The 21,002-nt window shown below is 43.8% G+C and overlaps 1 protein-coding gene across 1 annotated transcript in view; it reads right to left on the bottom strand.

Annotated features, from left to right (window-relative positions):
- Positions 1-21,002, bottom strand: part of HDGFL3 (HDGF like 3) — a 304,397-nt gene that overhangs the window by 160,384 nt on the left and 123,011 nt on the right. The window contains exons 3-4 of the mRNA XM_086958233.1: positions 6,582-6,720; positions 5,767-5,916 (exon numbers count right to left, since the gene is read on the bottom strand). Of these exons, the coding sequence (XP_086814359.1) occupies positions 5,767-5,916; positions 6,582-6,720 (289 nt within the window). The remainder of the gene's footprint in view (positions 1-5,766; positions 5,917-6,581; positions 6,721-21,002) is intronic.

Below are 21,002 nucleotides of genomic sequence, written 5' to 3'. Positions count from 1 at the left end.
CAACCTTGCCAGGCTTTGTAATTTGTTCTGGCGATCCTGAGACAAGAACGCTTTGCATTGTTGGGTGTCTAGTGTTCCTCCCAGAAAGGTTAGAACTTGGAGGGGTTGCAACTGTGACTTGTTGGCATTGAGAGTAAGTCCCAGATTTGAGAATAGATGAAGGCAACTTTTTACAGCTTGTCTCGTAGCCTGTTTTGATGGACCCTTGAGCAGCCAATCGTCAAGGTATGGAAAGACTTGTATTCCTTGAGACCTCAGTGTGGATGAGACTGGAGCTAGGCATTTTGTGAATATTCTTGGTGCTGATTTCAGCCCGAACGGGAGCACCTTGAATTGAAAGGGGAGGCCAGCCACAGTGAATCGTAGGTATTTGAGATGTTTGGGGTGTATAGGGATATGGAAGTAAGCATCTTCCAAGTCCAGAGAAGCCATAAAGTCCCCTTCGTTGAGGCAGTTCAACACATCTGTTAACGTCACCATCCGAAAACTCTGTTTCTTCAGAAACTTGTTGAATCTGCGCAAGTCGAGAATCGGGTGCCACTCCCCTGATTTTTTCTTTATGAAGAAGAATCAAGAGAAGAATCCTTTCCCTTTTTGCGAGAGTGGAACTCTTTCTATTGCATTCTTGCGGAACATGTTTAAGGTTTCTTTGAACAGTAAGTGAAGACGAGGGGGAGGGGGACCCTTGGGCGGGGTTGTAGGTGGTTTCCTTAAGAACTCCAGAGTGTGCCCTCTTTGAACAAGGTCGAGGACCCACTGTTCTGATGTGATGTTCTGCCATTGTTGGAAGAAGCCTGGAATCTAAGCGCCCACAGGGAGGGGAGAAGGTTTGACTGGCTTCCGGCAAAGCTTATTGTCGTTTATTTGAGTCGCAGCCTTGATTCTTCGATCGCCGGTATCCGCCTTGACGAGAGAAATTGCTTAAAGATGATTGCCTGTACGACGACTGGTAATAAGGCTGTTTGTATTGAGACTGGTATTGTCTGTTTTGCGGATTGTGGTAATTTTCTCTTGAGGAAAATCTACGACCCCTTGATCCTCTGAAAGATCCTCCCTTATACTGCAGGGTACCCAGTGACTTAGCCATGTCCGTTTCTGTTTTGATGGTCAATAAAGCGTCATCTATATGCTTACAAAGAGTGATTCACCATCGTAAGCCATATCAAGAATTTTAGTCTGCACCTCCATCCCTGGCGTCTAAGAACAGCAGCTCCTGCTAGATGCCTAAAGTTAGTGTTTGCAATATCTAAGGCGCAGTCAATAATCTCTGATGCAGCCCGTTCTCCTTCGCGCACTATCCTTCGGCTTCCAGCTGGCAACATTCAGGTATCAGCTCCAAGAATTCCGATAACTCTGCCCACATCTGGCGGTCATAACGTGCCAAAATTGCCAGAGAATTAGCTGTCTTGATGGACAATGCAGCAACTTTTTTCCTATCAAGTCCAATCGTCTGCCCTTTTTATCTGGTGGAGTTGAGATTGGGGTAGATGGATTTTTTTTACCTCTGTTGCGCAGCCTGCGAAATTACAGAATCAGGACGCAGGTGACCCAGCAGACAAGATGGAGTATCTGGTGGTGCCCGATATTTCTTCTCGATTCGAGGAAGGACTGCAGGAATAGAGGCAGGCGTCTTCATAATCTTAAGGGCTTCCTTCCAGATAAAATCTATAATCGGTATATCCATGGTGATTTTCCTATACCCTTCTTTAAAGTCGTGAAGAAAACAATCCGAATGCTCAATAGTGACCGGAAGTTCAAACCGCGTAGCAGCCCTTTGCATGATATTATGAAAGCCGCCAAAATCCTCAGGTGGCGAGTCAGATGGTTGCAGTATAGGAGGCGAAGGCATGGGGATTACATATTCATCCTAAGGATCTCCAGGCACATTATCATTAGGCAATTTGCCTTCTTCTCTTTCGTCTTCATCTGAAGATAAAGTATCCTGATTAGCTTGTGTTATTGGCTCTACAAGGTGTCTTGGTGAGGCAGGCTCTTGTGTCAGTGGTGGTGACATAGGTGTAACCACTGGTACAGTAGGTACAGTCGGAGTAGAGGTTGTAGGTAGAAAACCCCTGCCAATAATCGGCCAACATGGCTTGTAAATTCTGAATTAATGAAGGAGGAAGATGACCTGTGCCCTCCGAACGTGGATCCCTATGTGACTGTCTATGATAAGGCATAGACAAGTTTTCTTGGTAAAAATGTTCATGGAAGTCATCCTCGTCATCCTCTTCCTGACATTTTATCTGTAACTCTTATGGATGGCGTGCAATCCCAAAAGGGCCTTCCTCTTCATCATCTTCTTCAACATGAATCTTCTTCCACTACATATGTCTCCAAGATATGAGAAGGTAACAAAGGGAAAATGTTGGTATATTCCTGCCTACGTTTTCAATTGAAAATGAGTGTACGTAACAGGTGATGCTTGAGACCCTTGAGGTAACACAGACCAAGATTTCAAAGGTGGACTTTCGGTCATAAAAGGGCTCTTCGTCGACATGGGCGTCTTGACCAAAGGTGCAACAGCCTACTGTTTAGTAGATGGGCTCGTCGTTGACGGAATCGTCGTCGACGGTGCTGCAGTCGATGGGCTCTTCGTTGACGAGGCCGCCGTCGAAGGGCTCTTCGTTGACGGGGTTGTCGTCGACGGGATTACCGTAGACGTAGCCGTCATCGACGAGGCCGTCGTTGATCGGGCAGTCGTCAACGGGCTCTTCTTCGATGGACCTGCCGTCGACGGGCTCTTCGTCGACAAGATCTTCGACGTTGAACGGGCTCTTCGTCGAGGATGACTTCGACAGGGTTTTCGTCGACGAGGACTTCATTGATGGTACTGTCGTCGACGGGATTAGCGTTGACAAGGTCGTCGATGACGATTTTGAAGAAGGAGTGACAGAAGTAGATTCTTTAACCCCAGAAGTTTTCCTAGAGGAGGAAACTTTAAATGACACAATAGGAAAAGTTATAGCTCTTGTAGATACCATAGAAGAAGAGCTTGAAGTAGAAGAAGTCAAAGAGACTGTGTGAGAAGACACCAGTGAAAGAGTCTTGACCTGGGCTTTACTCACTGTTTTAGTTGCTGAAGACTTGGTAGACTCTGAAGGAGGAGGTAAAGGTAATCCAGAAGGAGGTGAAGACGACCTCCTTGTGTGTTCTGAAGCTCTATGAGAGGATTTATTATGTTTTCTCCCCTCAGGAGAAGAGCTATCTCTGTATCTGGCTCTTTTGCTGGAAGTAGAGGCCCTGTCCTCATCATCTGTAGAAGAATATTTGAGCCATAAGAGAACTCTTGCTTCCCTGTCCCTGATGGTCTTGGCAGGGAAGGTTCGACAAATCCTACAATCCTTTAAAATGTGATTAGGATGTAGGCAGTAGATGCAGTCTTTATGATGATCATCTACATGGACCCTCTTTTTATCACAGGTCCTGCAAGCCTTGAAGAGAGCTTTCTTTTCAGACATCCTGAAAGAACAAAGAAGAAAACTGAGTAGGCACTCAGGGAGACTCCCTTCCACACGACATGCAGTGAAAATCTGAGAACTGCCTCTGCTGGGAAGGTTCTAGAGGGTTCTGGCATCTGATTGGTTGGAGCTATTTTCAGCTCTTTTCATATAATGAGGTAGATAGGCTACTAAGATTTGGGCCTTTTGAGCCTACTGTCCATTCAGCCTACTACAATCTTATTCTAAGGCACTGCTTTTATATGTATTTTTACGTGGGACTCCCGCTTTGGCGACGGGGAATGATTCAGGCATGTGAATCTATGAAAGATACCCCAATACTGGATAAAGGAGGAGACACCTGGGCCACATGGATACTTGCTGCCACATGCCAGTGATTGCACACTAGCACTTCCGCAGCCTGTCGGATTTCTCACCACGTGTGCACGGCTCCTCCCAATCCCAACTGCAAACACACTTCAAGGGCAACAACGAACACTGTGCAAATTAGCAGCTCAGCTAGTCTCTCGTGGACCAGGTGGCGGTAGAGAAGAAGAGGCAACCGTCTCCAGGAGCCCTATGTGTGTTGGGGCGTAAGCATCACTGAGAAGGCTGTAGTAGCAGGCTGTGTAACCCAGGTGAGTGGTCAACAATGGTCTGTATTGTGCCAGAGAGGGAGAAAGCGCATTCAGGGCCAAAGTCTTTGAAGGATGGCAGCTTCACTCTGTATGTAATGATTGCCCTCAGTTACTCCCGGGGTCTCCTTGTTAAGAAATATTATGTTCCATTTCAGTTGTTTATGTGCAAGATACAACCAACTATAAAATTATATGCTGGACACAATCATTTTTATTCTATCTGAGGGGAAGTCAAGGACTCATTAGATTAAAGGGCAGATAACCTGATCATGTACCTGATGCTAGCTCTTTGGCTACACTAACTCTCCTTCCATCATCCAATTTAGAAGAATACCAATCTAGATGCAGCCTTAATGCAAGATGCAGCTCTATTTATGGTGTATCAAATATTATGTAGTTCTCTATCAATGTGTCTTTCTCATTTATAGGATGTATGACGTTACAACGCATGCTTTTACCACGCATGCCTTTACAACACGGTTTTTACAACGCATGCCTTTACAACGCAACTCCAGTCCCTGTGGATAGTAGGGAAGGTGTTGGATAGTACATTAAACCTATTCCCTATCCTAGAGCGCCCCCCAGCGCAATGCGTTGTAATGGTTTGCATTGTAAAAGTTGCGTCGTAAAGGCACTGTGTGGTAAAAGTTGCGTTGTAAAGGATTTTCCCCTCATTTATACATTCAGAAATCTTATTACTGGTCTCCCTCTTTCTGTTTGTAATGTGACTGCATTAAGAGGGGAGGTAGGGCAACAAGCAGCTTATGTAGGAGAGGGACACTGGATGTGGGGTTGAAGAGACATAGGCTGTGAAGAGTCATCTTCATGGTTTGCTCAGTGACCTTCTAACATGAGTGTGCTTTAATCATCTAGTCACTAAGTATTCAGAAACAAAACTTGTACCACTATAGAAAAGCTGCATCCACCTCCATATATTTGGAAAATGAATGTAGCGCCAATTTTAGGCCAAACATAGGACTTTCAGCTATTACGTTTGTCTTAAGACTTACAAGCACAGAAGGTTGATATGTTTACTGATGAGCAGTATGTAAAAATGCATGTCCTGAAAACTGTGGCACATATCCATAACTGATGGTAAATCTGGGGCAGAGACATAGTTTTCAAGGAATCTTTTTTCTTTTTTGATGCACTTGTTCATGGTTTTCAGACACGATACAGACAGGAGTTCAACATCAAAATGGTGGTAGATTTTCAGGCCACAGTGAAATATTGTCTATTACATACTGGGTATACCCCCTTAATGTGGAGAGACTACTGTGTCTTCCACGTTGGAGGTCGTTCCTAGTTCCAACATTTATTGGCAGAATTTCCATCAGCACTGACAGAAATTGTTGGATTTTCAACAGAAATATTTCACAACTTAAGTTTCTCCTCCATAGCGGATGAAGACACTTTTAAGCAGACCCGTCAGCTGCCTTAGCTGGTAATCATAGAGAAGCCTGCTAAGCGCTTAGAGACCCCGGGGTGATAAGGCGCTCTACAAGTCTAAAATACAAATACAAATACAAGCAGATTTACAACCACCGAGTTTCCTGCGCTGATGTTGCTGTGAAAAATAGGGTAAACACTTGATTTGAAGTTAAGTGCAGCAGTTAATTAAATATATATTTATATATATATGACAAAATATCTGTTATGCCTAATAAAATCTGCAAAAAAAGAATAACCTTTGAATTGTATGCTTTCTTTCGCTTAGTGCCTTTTTCATTTTTGTTCTTGCTATCTCCATCTTCAACTTTGTTACCTTCTTCACTGCTCTCCTCTGCTACATTTCCTCCATCCCCTTCCGTTTCGGAAGGGTTCTGCTGGTGAATTGCCTACAAAATCATAAAAAGTACAGTTTTCAAATGCCATTCAAAAGGACAAATATACCAGTAGTCATGAATGTTTTACGCTAAATATGGTGGTTGAATCTTTCACTTGGATATTCTGAAATATTCAAAATAGACTCCAAATATCCGGAAGGAATATTTCCAAGAGCTTCATTTAAAACTAGTTGTAAACATCTTCAGAACAATTATTGTCCAAGCCAGTAGGTCTGGTTTGCATTTTCAATCCTGACTAAAATAATTTTTTAAAAGCCTGGTGCAGCAAAAAACACACACAAATCAGATAATGGTTGCTTCTGTGTATACAGCACATGTACTAGATAAAGAATTAAGCATGTAATGGTTCAGTATAATTTGAAATGTCAAGTAGACCCTTATGTATTGCACTGCAAAAACTAAGTATTTTATGGGCCGTGGAAGGATACACCAAAAAGACAATAGTATGAGGTGGGACGGTAATGTGCCTGATAGTCAATCCAAAGCCCACTGTGTGTTAACAATTTGTATTGCAGTCAACTATGCTGTCAAACAAGACCTAAACACGTAATGCAGTGATAATCTCATTCAAAATATGCCCACTTGTTTAAGTTTGGGTAAAACTGATCAACTGGACAACCGAGTTTGTTTCAGAACAAAAGACCCAAAGCTTTCACCTGATATCCAGTAAATTTGACTCCTGGGTTATTCTCTATTTCCCATAAGCCTTCATTAAATCCTTTTCGCTTGTTTGACTTGGCAAATTTGTCCTTATATTCCTTATATGGGAACAAGTCGTTTGGACCGAGAAATGCACTGCATCGAAACAGATATGAAGCACATTAGCAATTTAAAACAAACATACATCATTTTAAGTAAATAAAAATATGTCCTCATGCATTAAATCATTTTCCTTAATGGGTTCTGGCTTTGTAAACCTGAGAAATAGGGACAAATGACTTCCTTGGCGTCACTCAAGAGCACTGTACGGAAAAAGGATATTTCTGAAAAACAAGAGCCAGTACAAAATGTTGGCATTTGTTTAAAGATATGAGCAGGAAGGATGAACTACTGTGTTTACCTTACATTTAGATTGACCACAGAATCTGGAAGACAATATTCAAAATGTGCAAAAATAAGCAGTTAGGCCACACGGGAAGCATCACTTACAACGCAACTTTTACAACAACATACCATTACAACGGAACTTTTACAACGCAAAAACCTTTACAACGCATGTATTTACAACACATTTTTTTACAACGCAGGTACCTTTACAATGCATACCATTACAACGTAAGTATTGGTAAGTATATAATTATATTTTAAATGTTATATGTTTGGGGTAAAGGGGTATTTTTAGGGTTCAGGGTCAGTTTTGGGTTTTTGGGTAAAGGGGTATTTTTGGGGTTCAGGGTCAGTTTTTGGGTAAAGGGGTATTTTTGGGGTTCAGGGTCAGTTTTTAGTTTTTGGGTAAAGGGGTATTTTTGGGGTTCAGGGTCAGTTTTTAGTTTTTGGGTAAAGGGGTATTTTTGGGGTTCAGGGTCAGTTTTTAGTTTTTGGGTACAGGGTTTTTTTTGGGGTTCAGGGTCAGTTTTTAGTTTTTGGGTAAAGGGGTATTTTGGGGGTTCAGGGTCAGTTTTTAGTTTTTGGGTAAAGTGGTATTTTTGGGGTTCAGGGTCAGTTTTTAGTTTTTGGGTAAAGGGGTATTTTTGGGGTTCAGGGTCAGTTTTTAGTTTTTGGGTAAAGGGGTATTTTTAGGGTTCAGGGTCAGTTTTTAGTTTTTGGGTAAAGGGGTATTTTTGGGGTTCAGGGTCAGTTTTTAGTTTTTGGGTAAAGGGGTATTTTTGGGGTTCAGGGTCAGTTTTTAGTTTTTGGGTAAAGGGGTATTTTTGGGGTTCAGGGTTAGTTTTGGGTTTTTGGGGTACAGGGGTACAGGGTAAAAATAAATTAAAATTAAATTTAAATTAAATTAATTAAATGAAATGAAATTAAATTAAATTACATTAAATTATATATTTTTTCAATTAATTTACGATTATAAAATTAATATATATTTACCAATACTTACGTTGTAATGGTATGCGTTGTAAAGGTACCTGCGTTGTAAATACATGCGTTGTAAATACATGCGTTGTAAAAGTTTTGGCGTTGTAAAAGTTCCGTTGTAATGGTAGGTCGTTGTAAATGTATGCGTTGTAATGACACCAATCCAGGCCACACTTCCAGAGGCTTGCAGAGACCAACACACAAAAGTAATCTGAGACAAAATACTAACTTTATGACTTTCGGTATTCACAAAAGGTATTTAGGAGTAGTCGAGTTAGGATTTATAACTTTACTACTCCTAAACTGAGAAAAATCCTAACGTTACAACTTTCGTTTTTCACAAAATACCTTTTGTGAATAGCGAAAGTTGTAAAGTTAGGATTTTGTCTCAGATTACTTTTGTGAATCGGGCCTATGAATTCTAGCACCCTGGCACAAAATTATTTGAGCCTTACTCCCCATGCAAACTCTGTAAAATAGCATGCTCTTGGCAAGTCACGAATGTAAATGCCTTTAAGAAACAACTACAAACAAAATATTTAGGACTTCAACTGTAAAATATGGTTCTAGAAAATCGAAGAAACCTGAGTGTTATGGTACAAAAGAAGAATAGTGTAATTATTGCAACAGGAAGCCAAACACTGAGCACAGACCCAACGTTCTCGTTTAACAAGTTGTGAGTAAACAATGAAAAGTATGTACTAAGTGACATAGCTACACACAATAACAACGAATCTCAGACTCATTTGTAGATTTCTATTGGCTGCCTCAGTGCAAGGACTTTCAAGGCTAGATGCAAAATGAGAAATGTTTCCTTGGGACCCTTTTCGTAGCAGAAAGGCCATAAGCTGTATTTAATGGGGCGCTGTATCTGTAGACTCTTGTGCTGGTGTCATAAAGCAGCTGCCTATGAAAGCTTTAAATTAGCACTATTCTTCCTTACATGGCACTTTAATCCATATCCGCTTGCGTGGATACCAGGGGGGTTCCTCCGTTACGGCGGAAAAGCGCACCCCCCCTCCCACAGCCCTCCCCACTCCTGCTGAAAGCCTGCAGGGGCAAAGGACAAAAATACAATGATGGTACATTTTTAAGTACCATTCTATTTTAAGTCCTGCAGGCTGCAACTGCGAGCCAAGGGAGGGGCATTGCCGTCCACACTGACACTGCAGCACCAGGGAGAAGGGGGGAGTAGTGGGCACTGCCAAGTGCGCATGACGGTTTGTCCAGAACTCTTGGGGTGGGGGGGGGGGGCAAACCGTCATGCTCACTTAGCATTTCTCAACCTGAGCTGTGTTGTACAGCTGTGTAGAAAAATCATCACAGGCTACAAGTCTATCTGTCTATGTCTGAGCACCGAACCATGGCACTCAGGCCAAATGCAGCCCTGCTCACATGCTGGGAATAGTATTCCTAGCATGGGAGCAGCACTGGGATTGGTAGCTGGGAGCCTTCTCAGTGTGCAGCAGTTCCTGGACGGGATGCGTGGATCTGGAGCAAGGCCCATGCCGTCGGAGCAGGCAAGTGCAATTTTCTTCCTTTTTTATTCTGCTTTTTTTTTGTTTGTGTTCCCCCTTCCCCTGCCCCACCACTTTGCAATATGAGTGGCCGCTCTTGTACTATGTGCCCCTCAAGGTGAAAAACATATATTCCTGTTCATAAAGTAAAACAGAAGGTTAAAAACATCATAAAAGAACTTTGGCAGCCGCTATCAGTCTTCTGCAAATCTCTTCCTCAACGTACCAGCGAATTACAAATTCAACTGCCATGGGGAATCAAAGTACAACACGTCAAAACATAAGTGGTCTATGAACAAAAAAAGAGACACTAAACTTGGCATAATGCATCGCTGTTCTCTTCAATAGAACACATGTTGCCATCACCTAAATTCACTCCTGGGTGCCTTCCTCTCCCACATTTAAATGCAGGTTTTGGGTCTTCATTAATCTGTAATATCTACTGCAGATTTGCATCCATAGGGATGCTTTAGGGACCAGCAGCCTCACACTGAACATTTTATTTGGAAAATACTTGGTTTGTGCATGATGGAAAGGATTTCCGGCATCCTGTCCTTAGCTCTACCAGACTATGACACTCGCTGTTGCTTTCCATTCCCCAAACAAATCTTTTGAAGACCGTTTGAAGACCGTTTTCAAATACAAAGGTCTTTCATCCTAGAGGGTTAGTGGGCTAAACGAAGTATCTTAAATTCTATCTGATATCTGACGTGGAGGCACAGAGGTTTGACTAATGCCTAGCTCATTCCTACAGGTATCAATAAGGTTGCTGTGTTTGCTTTTTCAACATTCTTTGGATGAAGTTGATTGGTAAGCCCAGATAAAGTTCACTTGAAAAGTTAAGCCTAGGCAGTATTATACACCACAGAAGCGCTGCTCTTAGTGGTTTATAAAAATGGCAAGTGATCAGTTTCTTCACATAAATTCCTGATCAAACTATACACCTAGATTTTTTGCTATGAGTGCCAACAGTTGGCCTGCTCCCACCAAATGTAGACAATTGAAAGGAATTGTGGAGGGAATATCTGATTTTATGGCAAGAATTTAATTTTCGTTAAAAAATGAGTACCAATTTGCATTCTCGCATCTAGTGCACAATCTCTACCTCCAGTCATGAATTTGAGTTATACATCCACACTCGTAAATGTGTCATCATCTAGTAAGCAAGCATGTCCCTCTTGATCATCTCGACTAATGTATGCATATAGCAGAGGAAAAGCAATTGAGACATGTGGGCCCAACTCTAACCTGCTGTGAGTACCCTTAACGAAATAAAATCGGCAAACTTTTTACCTTCTTTGCTTAAGCCAAAACCTCACACTAATCTCTCCAAAATGATAAAATGGGCAGTTGTATTAGACCAGTTAGTCATGTCATCCTACCCTTTTAGCTGAAATACAGTTTTCCACTACTTGTGCTTTTTATGACTACACTTTCTCTCCAACACCCTCAAATCTAAAGTGAGCAAAGAGTTCAATTGTCATTTTGCAATCTTGGTTTGCACTTGTGGCATGGGAGTTACTGCATCTGAAACTTATGAGGCTCCCTTGTCATTATTTGATTCCACTGACCCCAACATCTGCACCAGAATCCTGACTGTACTTTAGCCCAGGTCAAACTCTCCCCCACCAGAAACCTCCATTTTCTTGCAAGCTAGAGGCCTGTAGCATAGTCAGATTGATCAACATGGCCTCCCCTGTGGTTTTTCAATTTTATATTCTAGAAAAACATGGTCTAGTAATGAGAGTGAAGATCTTTTGAGACTTTTGTAATCAAGGTGGGACCCATCATGTTTTGTACTTTAAACATGCAAAATAAACTCAGTATCCCCAATGATTACACATAAGGTTAGTTAAATTGAAGCAGGTCTATATATAAACCACACATTAAAAAAACCTGATAAGCAAAAGTGATTTGGTTTGTTGGATTTCTAATCAAGGGCGTCTGACAACTTGCCAGCCAAATTACCCCTGTCCTGGAAGTACTGGAATGTTAAGTGTTCAAAGAAAATAACACTAACAATGGGAAATTTAGCTGGTGCACCTCTAATGCACTGATTGACACAAGTCCTCCCACCCTTTATAGGCTTAATTCTGAGGCAGACTTTGTAATGTTGTGCTATTTATTCTAATTTTGACTTACGGGAATAACTTTTGAAGTGCCTAAATAGTTTCACCCCGAGAATATTCAAAGTTACAACTACCACAACTGACAATCTATAATTGTCTAATTTTGTACTGCAATCAAGAAACAACATACTAAGTTTGAACAGAGACACACCCTAAGGTCTATAGGCAATCAAATGGCATTCTTCTTTCTGAGATACAACATTATAGCTTGTCAAAGAAAGTTGAGCTATTTCATGTCATTTAAACACAAAGGTCTATAGTTTGTATCAACTAAGGAAGAAGTGCAATAGAAAAATCCTGTGGCAATAGTAATATTGTGATATGTCAGTTAATCACGTTGTGCAAAACTGTTCTGTCTTGATGTCAGTCCACCTAATAGGGTCTGATGAACAAGTGCAGGGGTACACGCACATAAAAAGGACAGAGGTAGATTATTTCCCTCTGTTCAAATGACTCGTTTGATCATGAGGCAAAGACTAATTTCTTAGTTCACAACAGTCTTCAATCAATAATCACACCACTAGAAATTGGAGCCCTTGATTTCTTTTCTCTTAACTTTTCACACAAATATCATAAAGAACTGAGGTAAATACTAACAAGCCAAACTCCTTTCAACATCAATAAGAAAGGATTTTCAAAATCCAATCATCTCAACCTTTGCTCCATGGGAGAAATGAGGACTAGTATAAAGATGTATTTCGAATTTATTTCAAATTTCAAATATATTAAAGAATTGATTTAGACTTTAAATTAGGTAACTATAATATAATATATTATATATTATTATACAATGTAAATTCAACCATAGATAAAACAGTTCCATCAATTTACAAAGTTTAATAAACTATTTACGAGAAGCTATTAAAATAAATTATAAAGATTAAACCATACAAGTTCATTCGGCGGTGATAAGATACAATTCGCAATTTCCTCTGCTTTTGTAAAGCTATACTTAAATGATAAAGGTAGCAGTAACTATCTCCTGGGGTCTGCAAGCACTGGGGAAGCGTACAATACATGATTTATATCCTGTAATAATCCATGGCAAAAATGGCACTTATATGGATCACTTGTCTAAGCGGCCCATTTTTCTACAATGGCATTGCAGGTAAATTGCTCAATAGTAGTAGCATCATTAATCTCCTAACACTTTGTTTCGAGGTAAAAGATAAATATGGTTGGGCCTGTTTAAAAAATATAATATGAATACAAATGTATCCATTTCAAGATTGCTACAATGTTTACTACCAATAGATTGCGACAATGTTCGCTATCCAATTCAAAACCTAACCTAGAGATGCCATTTTTCAAATAAATACCAGGGAGACCCTACCTGGCGGAGTTCAATTCTGCACTCACATTTTTCTAGTGCATAACAAAGAATAACTTTACAGGTATCATTCAATTTTAGGACACCAAAGATTTCCTGGTTTAACAGTTATCTCAGTTAACCCTTTGGAGAATGTAATTTACCAGTAAGCCCAATGTACTATTTTTGCTAATTGCTCGACGGGCTGATTATGTTATCTGGCCCAGTGTCCGGCCACGGGGTAGCTCACATCAAGATTGTTTGGTAAACATTGTTTACAATGATGTTTACACATTGCATGCCATTATAACACAGTCATTACAACAACTGTGTTGTTACATTGCATGCAATTACCATGCAATCTGTTACAATGACTTGCTGTAGGGGGCAGAGGATGTTGGATTGTAAATCCAACACCTTCCCTACTGTTGCACAGACTGGAGGTGTAATAGTAAATTATACTATTCCAACATCCAGCGCCCCCCCCTAACGTGAGCCGTTGTAATGACTTGCGTTGTGATAGTCTGCGATGTAACAACGCAGTTGTTGTAATAATCGCGTTGTAATGGCATGCGTACTAAACGCATGCGTTTTAATGGGGCCTATTCAGATTTTTTATTGCTCTGCAATGCTCCAAAACTCAAATTTTTACCAGGAAGATTATACTGCTGGCATACATATAACCCCATGGACATTGTTGAACATAAACACAATAATCACTTCCACGTGTGATAAACTTGTCAGTGCAGTGTGTCTTGCCCATCAGTAGCGTGTACTTTTTAGGTTTCGCTGGGGGACGGAGCTGGAAGCTCCGCCTCCAGAGAAATCTCTTGATTTCAGTATAGTGACTCTGGAATACGCCTCCCTGTCCCATTGGCTAGCTCCATAAATGGAGGCTAGCCATTGGAACAGAGAGGCGTCCGTCATGGCCGGACCAGATTCGGGGGCGTTCCCGAGAATCTTTGGCTTTTGGCTACGTCATGATACGTCAGCCAAAAGCCGGGAACGCCCCCGAATCTGGTCCGGCCGGGCCGTGCTTGCTGCTGTCCTGGGCATCGTGAGTGTTTTTCCCCGGCACGTTTCCCGCCTCCCTCCCGCCGTTCGTGTCCTCTCCCGCCCCCTCCCGCCGTCCGTGTCCTCTCCCCCCCCCCCCTGTCCTCGTAGGTGCTTGTCTTAAACGGATTGCTACATAAAAATTCGGCAAAAGTGTTTTCCCCCGGCACGTTTCCCGCCTCCCTCCCGCCGTTCGTGTTCTCTCCCGCCCCCCTCACGCCCCCTGTGTCCTCTCCCCCCCCCCCCCAACCCCCCTGTCCTCGTTGGTGCTTGTCCGGTGCCCCGGCAGGCGAGAAGACAGGAACGGGCCCAAGACTGTCCCTGTGTGCTGAGCAGCTGGTCTGAGAGGCTTGGGAGCGAGGGCGGGCGTGTAGGGCCTCGATGGCACGCAAGGCTTGGGCTGTTGGACTGATAAAGGAGGCTGGAGGGTAGAGTCAGGCACTACTCCCGAGAATCCTCGTGCGACACGGCGGTAGAGGGGCTCGAGCCCGCCTGGTCAGTGCTGAGGTGAAGAGGAAGCCGTCCTACCTTCGTACAGGCGGGCAAAACGTGTATGTATAATACAGTAATATGCTACAAAATATTAGTACATTTGTGATTTTGAGTGATGGTCTTACTGGCGTTCGGCCCCTTTAACCCGGAGCACCGCCGCGCACAAAGGAGTTCCATTGAGAGCAAGGGCCGCCATGGCACTGCGTGCTTTTTGAGGCCCAAAAATATTTTTTTGTTTGAGCCATTTATTTTTGTATTAATGATGGCTCTGCAGCTCTCACAAAACAAAGTTTATTTAAAAACCATGACACGACAGAACAAGCATTGTAAAAGCCAAAAGGCTGGCAACCAATGCAACACGGGCTCACTTTGCCAATGCTTGTTCGGCACTCTGAAAAGTTAGAGCGCTTTGCAACTCCATCAAAAGTACGAAGCACTATATAAATGCAACAATACATAAAAGTTATTGAAAGTGTGACCCTGCGTTGCCATGGTTGCAGTGCTGTGCCAGGGAAGCCTGTGCAAAAAAACACATTTTAATCCCTCGGGCTGGAAGCTCACCGTCCCCCCTCCCTTTCGGAGACGGGTTCAGACAGTCTGTGAGACACATGGCCTCGCTGAGGATTAACCCAATTATATGTCTTTGTGTGTCTCACTTCGGCCTTCCCTGCCCTCACGCCCAGGCCAATCTTCAAAGGGACTTCAGATGAATAAAAAACAGGTGTCGAGCACAGAGGCCGGAAGAACACATCAGCCGCTCAATCTTTAATAAGTGTGGGCAGGGACTGGGCAATTATAGGGCACACGCGTGGGCGCGGGCATCTCACAGGGAAGCCACAGATTCAGCTCCCTCTGGGGGTGCCCAGAACTAGGCACCCCCTGGCCAAGTCTGCGTGAACCCTGAACGCTCTCAGGCCTATTGAGGAGATGGCAACATAGCTCAGAGGGCTGAATACCTGCTGCGCAGATCACTTTTTGTACTATCTACATGACAAGTAAGATTACCCAGGGATATATATATTCCCTGATTGGTATAATGGGAGAGAGAGAGTGTCAGAGAGAGCGAGACATACAGACAGAGGAAGAGTGTGTCAGAGAGCGAGACAGACAGACAGACAGTGAGAGAGAGAGAGAGAGAGAGAAAGAAAGTGTGTCGATTGTCCGAGAGAGAGAAAGAAAGAAAGTGTCAGAGAAATAGAGGGAAAGATTGTCAGAGAGAAGGAGAGAGAGAAAAACTGCGAGAAGATAGCTCAGTGGGTTGAGTTATTTAAAGCAGAGAGAGGAGGGTAATCTGTGTGCATTTTAGGAAGAGTCAGAAAGACAGTTCAATTCGCTGTGGTGTGTGTGCGCGTAAATCACACGTTGCTTATGAGTTCAGTGATACACTGAGATACACCAGTGGGTTAATGTTCCTGCAAGGAAGATACATTTGTAACCTTACAATAGTAAACAAGCTGGTGCACCCACATATAAGCTGCAGGTAATATATTTAAATATCAGTGACGTGGGTCAGGGGTGAGCCAGGGCTGCAAACCTGACTCCAAGTTTCCTCCTCCCCACAACATCACAACGAGTAACTTTGAGTCCAGCTTTTCTAACTGCACCCTTCGCTGTAGAGTCAGGAAACATCAGGTTTCATTCGGTTACCACATGTACTTAGAATTATTACATTGAACTGCCTGACTATCCCACGGCCTGACATGGGCCTATTGTTCACAGCCGAGCAGAACTGCAGTGAAACAGAGACCTTTACAGATAAGCCTGGTGCCTCTGGGTGTGTTGTGGGGCTGGGGCAGAGAGACTCACATAGCTCAGTCGGTTGACAGCTTGCTGCCAGGACATCTTCTGAATACAGCCTTGGATGAGTGAACCCTGGCGGGGTCTAGTCAGGGTTTAATCATTGCGAGTTTAATAAAATGAGTTCCACTGAGTTGGGCAATAAAAAGGTCTATAATTTAAGCGCCAAAAAGCAACAATATCAGAGAATAAGCGCTACACAAGAAAATACTCAAAGGACTGTAGCATACAATTTTAAAGTTCTTTTTAACAAGAAAGCCATAATGTTCATTTTTGGTGGGGTGCGGAGTCTAGGGGTGACTTGCAGAGCAGTTTGTGTGGCGAGGACAGAAGGCGGTGTCCGGGCATTTCCCCAAAAGAAAACAATGAATGGTGATTGTAGCGCTGCGAGGTCAAGCTAGTGGCATAATCTGTACTATAGAAACATTTCTAGCATATGATACAGTGAAGAGTTAAAGGGCTCTTGACAAAGGTGCATTGTTCATCTTGTTTTGGGAAAGGGGTTGTGGTAATGCTTTCTTGGTAAGAAAGAAGTAGGGGTAATTGTTTGTTGATAAATAGGTAGTGGCATTTATTAAGTGTGGAATCAGGGATTGTCACATGTATTTATTGATTTTCATTATTTGAGATATCGATTTTGTCCGTCTCACTGCTCGGCCACATTCCTCTTTCTTGTCGCGTCCACTGAACACGTCCCGCGCTCCACTTTTGATGCACCATTTGAGCATCACTTTTATTCTAGAAGAGTGGTTCTTAACACTTAAACTGCTGTGAAACCCCACTGAGTCATTATTGGAATCCAGGGACATCCACTGAATTATTATTGGAAGCAGGGAACACCCAGCGTAAGCAGTTGCTATGATTTGAACCTCAAAACAATGCACAAAAATACAAAAACATGTGCACATTAAACAAATGCCCAATTATTGGAACATTTAGTTTAATTTGCGTTCAAATTTGGAAAACTTCTTAAAATTTCAACTTTGTACCTTAATTTGTATATGCTTTATTAATTTTGATATTATTTAATTTGGTAGAGCGGTTGCAGACTCCCAGAAGATGCCCCGCATAGGGTTGTGGACAACAGATTAAGAACCACTGTCCTAGATGCTTACCAAATAAATGAAGGGCACATGCCAAATACAAAGTCAGAATATTATTGAGCTTAGCCTTTCCATTTAACAAGTGGCTGCATGTTTAACAAAGTGGTAAGCTACTTCCTGTAGAACAGTGGTCTTTAAATCTTTTAATGATGACCCCGCCCGCCTATAAAAACATCAGTGAAACATATTTAATAATTCAAACATTGCAGTTATGTTCAATTATCCTTTTTACAAAAACAAACGCATACATGACCGTCACCATGCTATGGACAGCCTGATTCCCTAAAATGTAAAAGTATCTGCAGTATAATTCTTTATCAGAAACCGTGGAGCGTTGGGGGTTATGTAGAACCCCATCACTATTTAATACCTAGTCCCACCTTGTAAATGAGTGAGAAAATATGCTACTTTTGGCCTATTACAGAGCGGCTCACCACCACTGTGTTTTTTTCACTAAAAACAAAGCACTATTTTCAGCACGATGACCTCTTGAACTGCACCCGCCCTGTTTTTGATGACCTTTGCCATGGGGAGACCTGCCCTGCTTGGATGAAAGGCACTCTGGGAAAACATGCATTATTGTTTCGTGCTGCTGAAACCAGATTGTCGGGCTTTAACCCGTTGCGTGCTCATGACGAGCTCAGATCGGGTGTGGTCGTGACGAGCTCCACTCGTCATGAGTGCAGCTCCACTGTGCCTCATGATGAGCTGAGTTCATCACAAGCACAGCGGCGCTGCGCGCCCCCCACCCCCGCACAGCAGGTGAAAACGCCCCGCAGAGAAGGGGTTAAAGAAGCTACAGGTTCCTTCCAGTAGGCAGGGCTGGACTGGGTGTAGCGGGCAGCTGGCATTTTCCCAGTGGGCCGGAGAGGTGGGGGCCAGTTTTGGACCAGTGGGGGCCATTTTTTAGGTTTCGCCTGGCTTCCCATGAGCAGCAGCGTTCGCGCAGGCGAAATCTTATGTTAGAATAGTATGTGGCTTTGTCCTGCCTCTCTCTTCCATTAGCTAGCTCCATAAATGGAGGCTAGCCATTGGAAGAGAGATCTGTCTGTCATTGTCTGAGGCGATTTGTGGGCGTTCCGGCGATTTTTTACCCTCTCCGCCCCTTTTAAAACGTCATGCGGCGGTGGGCGGTTGTTTTTTTTTTTTTGCCAAGGTTTGCTTTGTTTCATTCCGCCGAAGATGGCGGCCGGGCAGTAGCTTACTTGCGAAGCTCCGTCTTGAAACTTTCGAGTTCGTATATGTAATGTATCTTTTGCTACCTCGTGTATTTTGTTTGCTCACAATTTTCACTTTTGCCTCATGTAACTTAACGTCTGCTTTTGTAATTTGTTCACTCGGTAATCACAGTGACTGAGTTTCTGAGGCAGTGTTCAGTGCGGCTCTTTAAACTGAATGAGTGGAAGGAAGGGGTGAAACTATGGCCCTTTGCCATCTTGGCTGTGTGGGGAAGTGGTGTTTGCGTGTGACCCTAAAATGTACGTACTTGAGTTCTTAATTCCTCCTCTGCCAGCGCCCGCCATAGTTATCTCTTAGGCATAAAAACATTCTCCACTAACGGCGCTAGGCACAGCGACTCAGAGCAGCGCTTTGGGGAGGCGGAGCCATCCGCTGACGTCATAGCACACAGCTTAAACCTAACCGCGCAGATAGCAGTGCCTCCCACTTACTACCCCTGAAGTGTTTTTCCAAATCGAATGCACGCATCGGTATCCTTGTAAGATCATTTAATTTAGTGCACAAGACACGAAAAGTGATTTAGTACTTACCGAAGCTAAACGCATTCCACACTGCAGCGTATGTGTGCTCGCCTCATTAGTAGCACCTAGCAGCGCGCGAGGGAGGCGCGGGCTGCTTTGTTAATGTCAATAGGTTGCCTTTACAGTTCTTCTGTCCGCACCCCTGCCATTTCCAAGCGCTATAACGAGCAGCTGTAGTGTTACGGAGCAGCTGTAGTGTTACAGAGCAGCCGTAGTGTTACCGTTACCCAGTGTATTTGACATCGTACATTCGGCGAAGGCAACGATCCAAATTGGTGCGCGTTGCAAACCTATTCTGTGCTCATTCAGGCAGCACAGCTAACGCTGTGGGTTACCATGAGAAGAGGCGGACAGCATGTACATTGTCACAGAGCCATTTATAAAACGAGGGCTTTTCTATGCAGACCCCCTTTATAACTCACTCCCAGCCACCCCCTTCTGAGCAAAATACTGCAATATGGGCTTACTGGCCCATTCAAACGATGGAGCGCCTGGAAGTGGGCGCCAAGGCGCTAGTTGCAGCTGCGCAATTTCTAGCCAGCCAGTGTGGTGCTTGCACACACAGTCCAGCACCCTGCCTGGCACACCGCCCTGCTGCTGCGGGGTGGTACAAGACAGGGGCTGGTGTTCCATGACATAATTCGTGCCAGCACGCATTGGCACGGTTTACCACTCGGTTTATAGGTTAAAAATAATGCTTCCTCACTTTAATGGGAATTAGCGCATCCCAGGGGCATGAACACTCGAGAGACACAGTTCATAAGTACCGTTTTTTGCAATATGCCATCTGACTGTGTAATTGTGCAAACTAGTGCATCACGCACTGAATAGGAGCAGACCACGCCCACCTGCAGGGGTAGTTGTGCCGCAAACAGGATTCCAGTTTGAGTGGCACACTGCTGCCCACGCTGATGGCACCACCAGCGAAGCCAGCGTTTCTCATGAAAGCAGACAGAGTGGTTTTCACTTTTTATCAGCTGGGGCACATCGAGGCACTGAAGTCAGCCTCGTCCTCCGGCGCCTCAGCCCGTAAAAGCTGTGGTCGTTTAATGATGAGCTGTGGAAAATCCTCTCAACCTTTTACCCACTGACTCTCCAGGCCCCTGCTTACGTCAGAGGCTTTGGGCTTCTCATGCGGCCGGTGGATGACTTGAGGCTTCACCAGAACAAATACTGCCTGCTCTGGTGTCACCCACTACACTGTTTACAATGTCGTTAAAAAAATTGAGTGTCATTTGCGCCATTTTTGTCAGCGTCTTTTCCACATTTTTTTGCGTTGCACTTGTGGCTGTCACGAGCTAACGGTGCCAGAGCCTCACGCGGACACAGCTTGCACCACAGCGGCACTGGTGTTAAACCATGCCCTAAAAGGGCTTCATTCTAGTCTAGAATATTCACCATGCCGCACTGAAGCCCTGGGTGGGCCCACCACCAACCAGTGCGGCTGGGTCTGCCCAGGGGCCAATCCTTGTGGCCTCAGCCTCAGGGCTGTAGTTGGCGTGCCACTGAGCTGAAGTGGTTCTTGTGCCCGACTTTGCACGTTTTTTTTTTTTTTTTTTTGTATGTTCTTATATAGCGCTCGACTACCCGGAGGCATCTCGGCGCTTGCCTTGGGAACCCGTCCTGGCTTTTCCCTGTGAGATAGCCCCTAACGGGCATCCCCAAGGTGAAAGCCAGGCATCCCGCCGCGGGGGGCCGTTGTGGAGATTTAGCAAGCTTAATGCCCAGAGTTGCAGAGTGTGAACCCATGATTAGGTCAGGCACCGAAGCGAGAATTATCGAGTCCGTGGACATTTGAGCTCAAGACCCTGCCGCGTCGGGAATTGAACCCTGGTCCCGGGTCTGACCTCTGCTTCAGGGTCTGCCTGCTCTAACCAGTGAGCCACACT

This window comes from Lissotriton vulgaris, chromosome 2_1 (genome assembly GCF_964263255.1).
Source record: "Lissotriton vulgaris chromosome 2_1, aLisVul1.2, whole genome shotgun sequence".
NCBI lineage: Eukaryota > Metazoa > Chordata > Amphibia > Caudata > Salamandridae > Lissotriton > Lissotriton vulgaris.
This window is presented reverse-complemented; position numbering and strand designations above follow the sequence as displayed.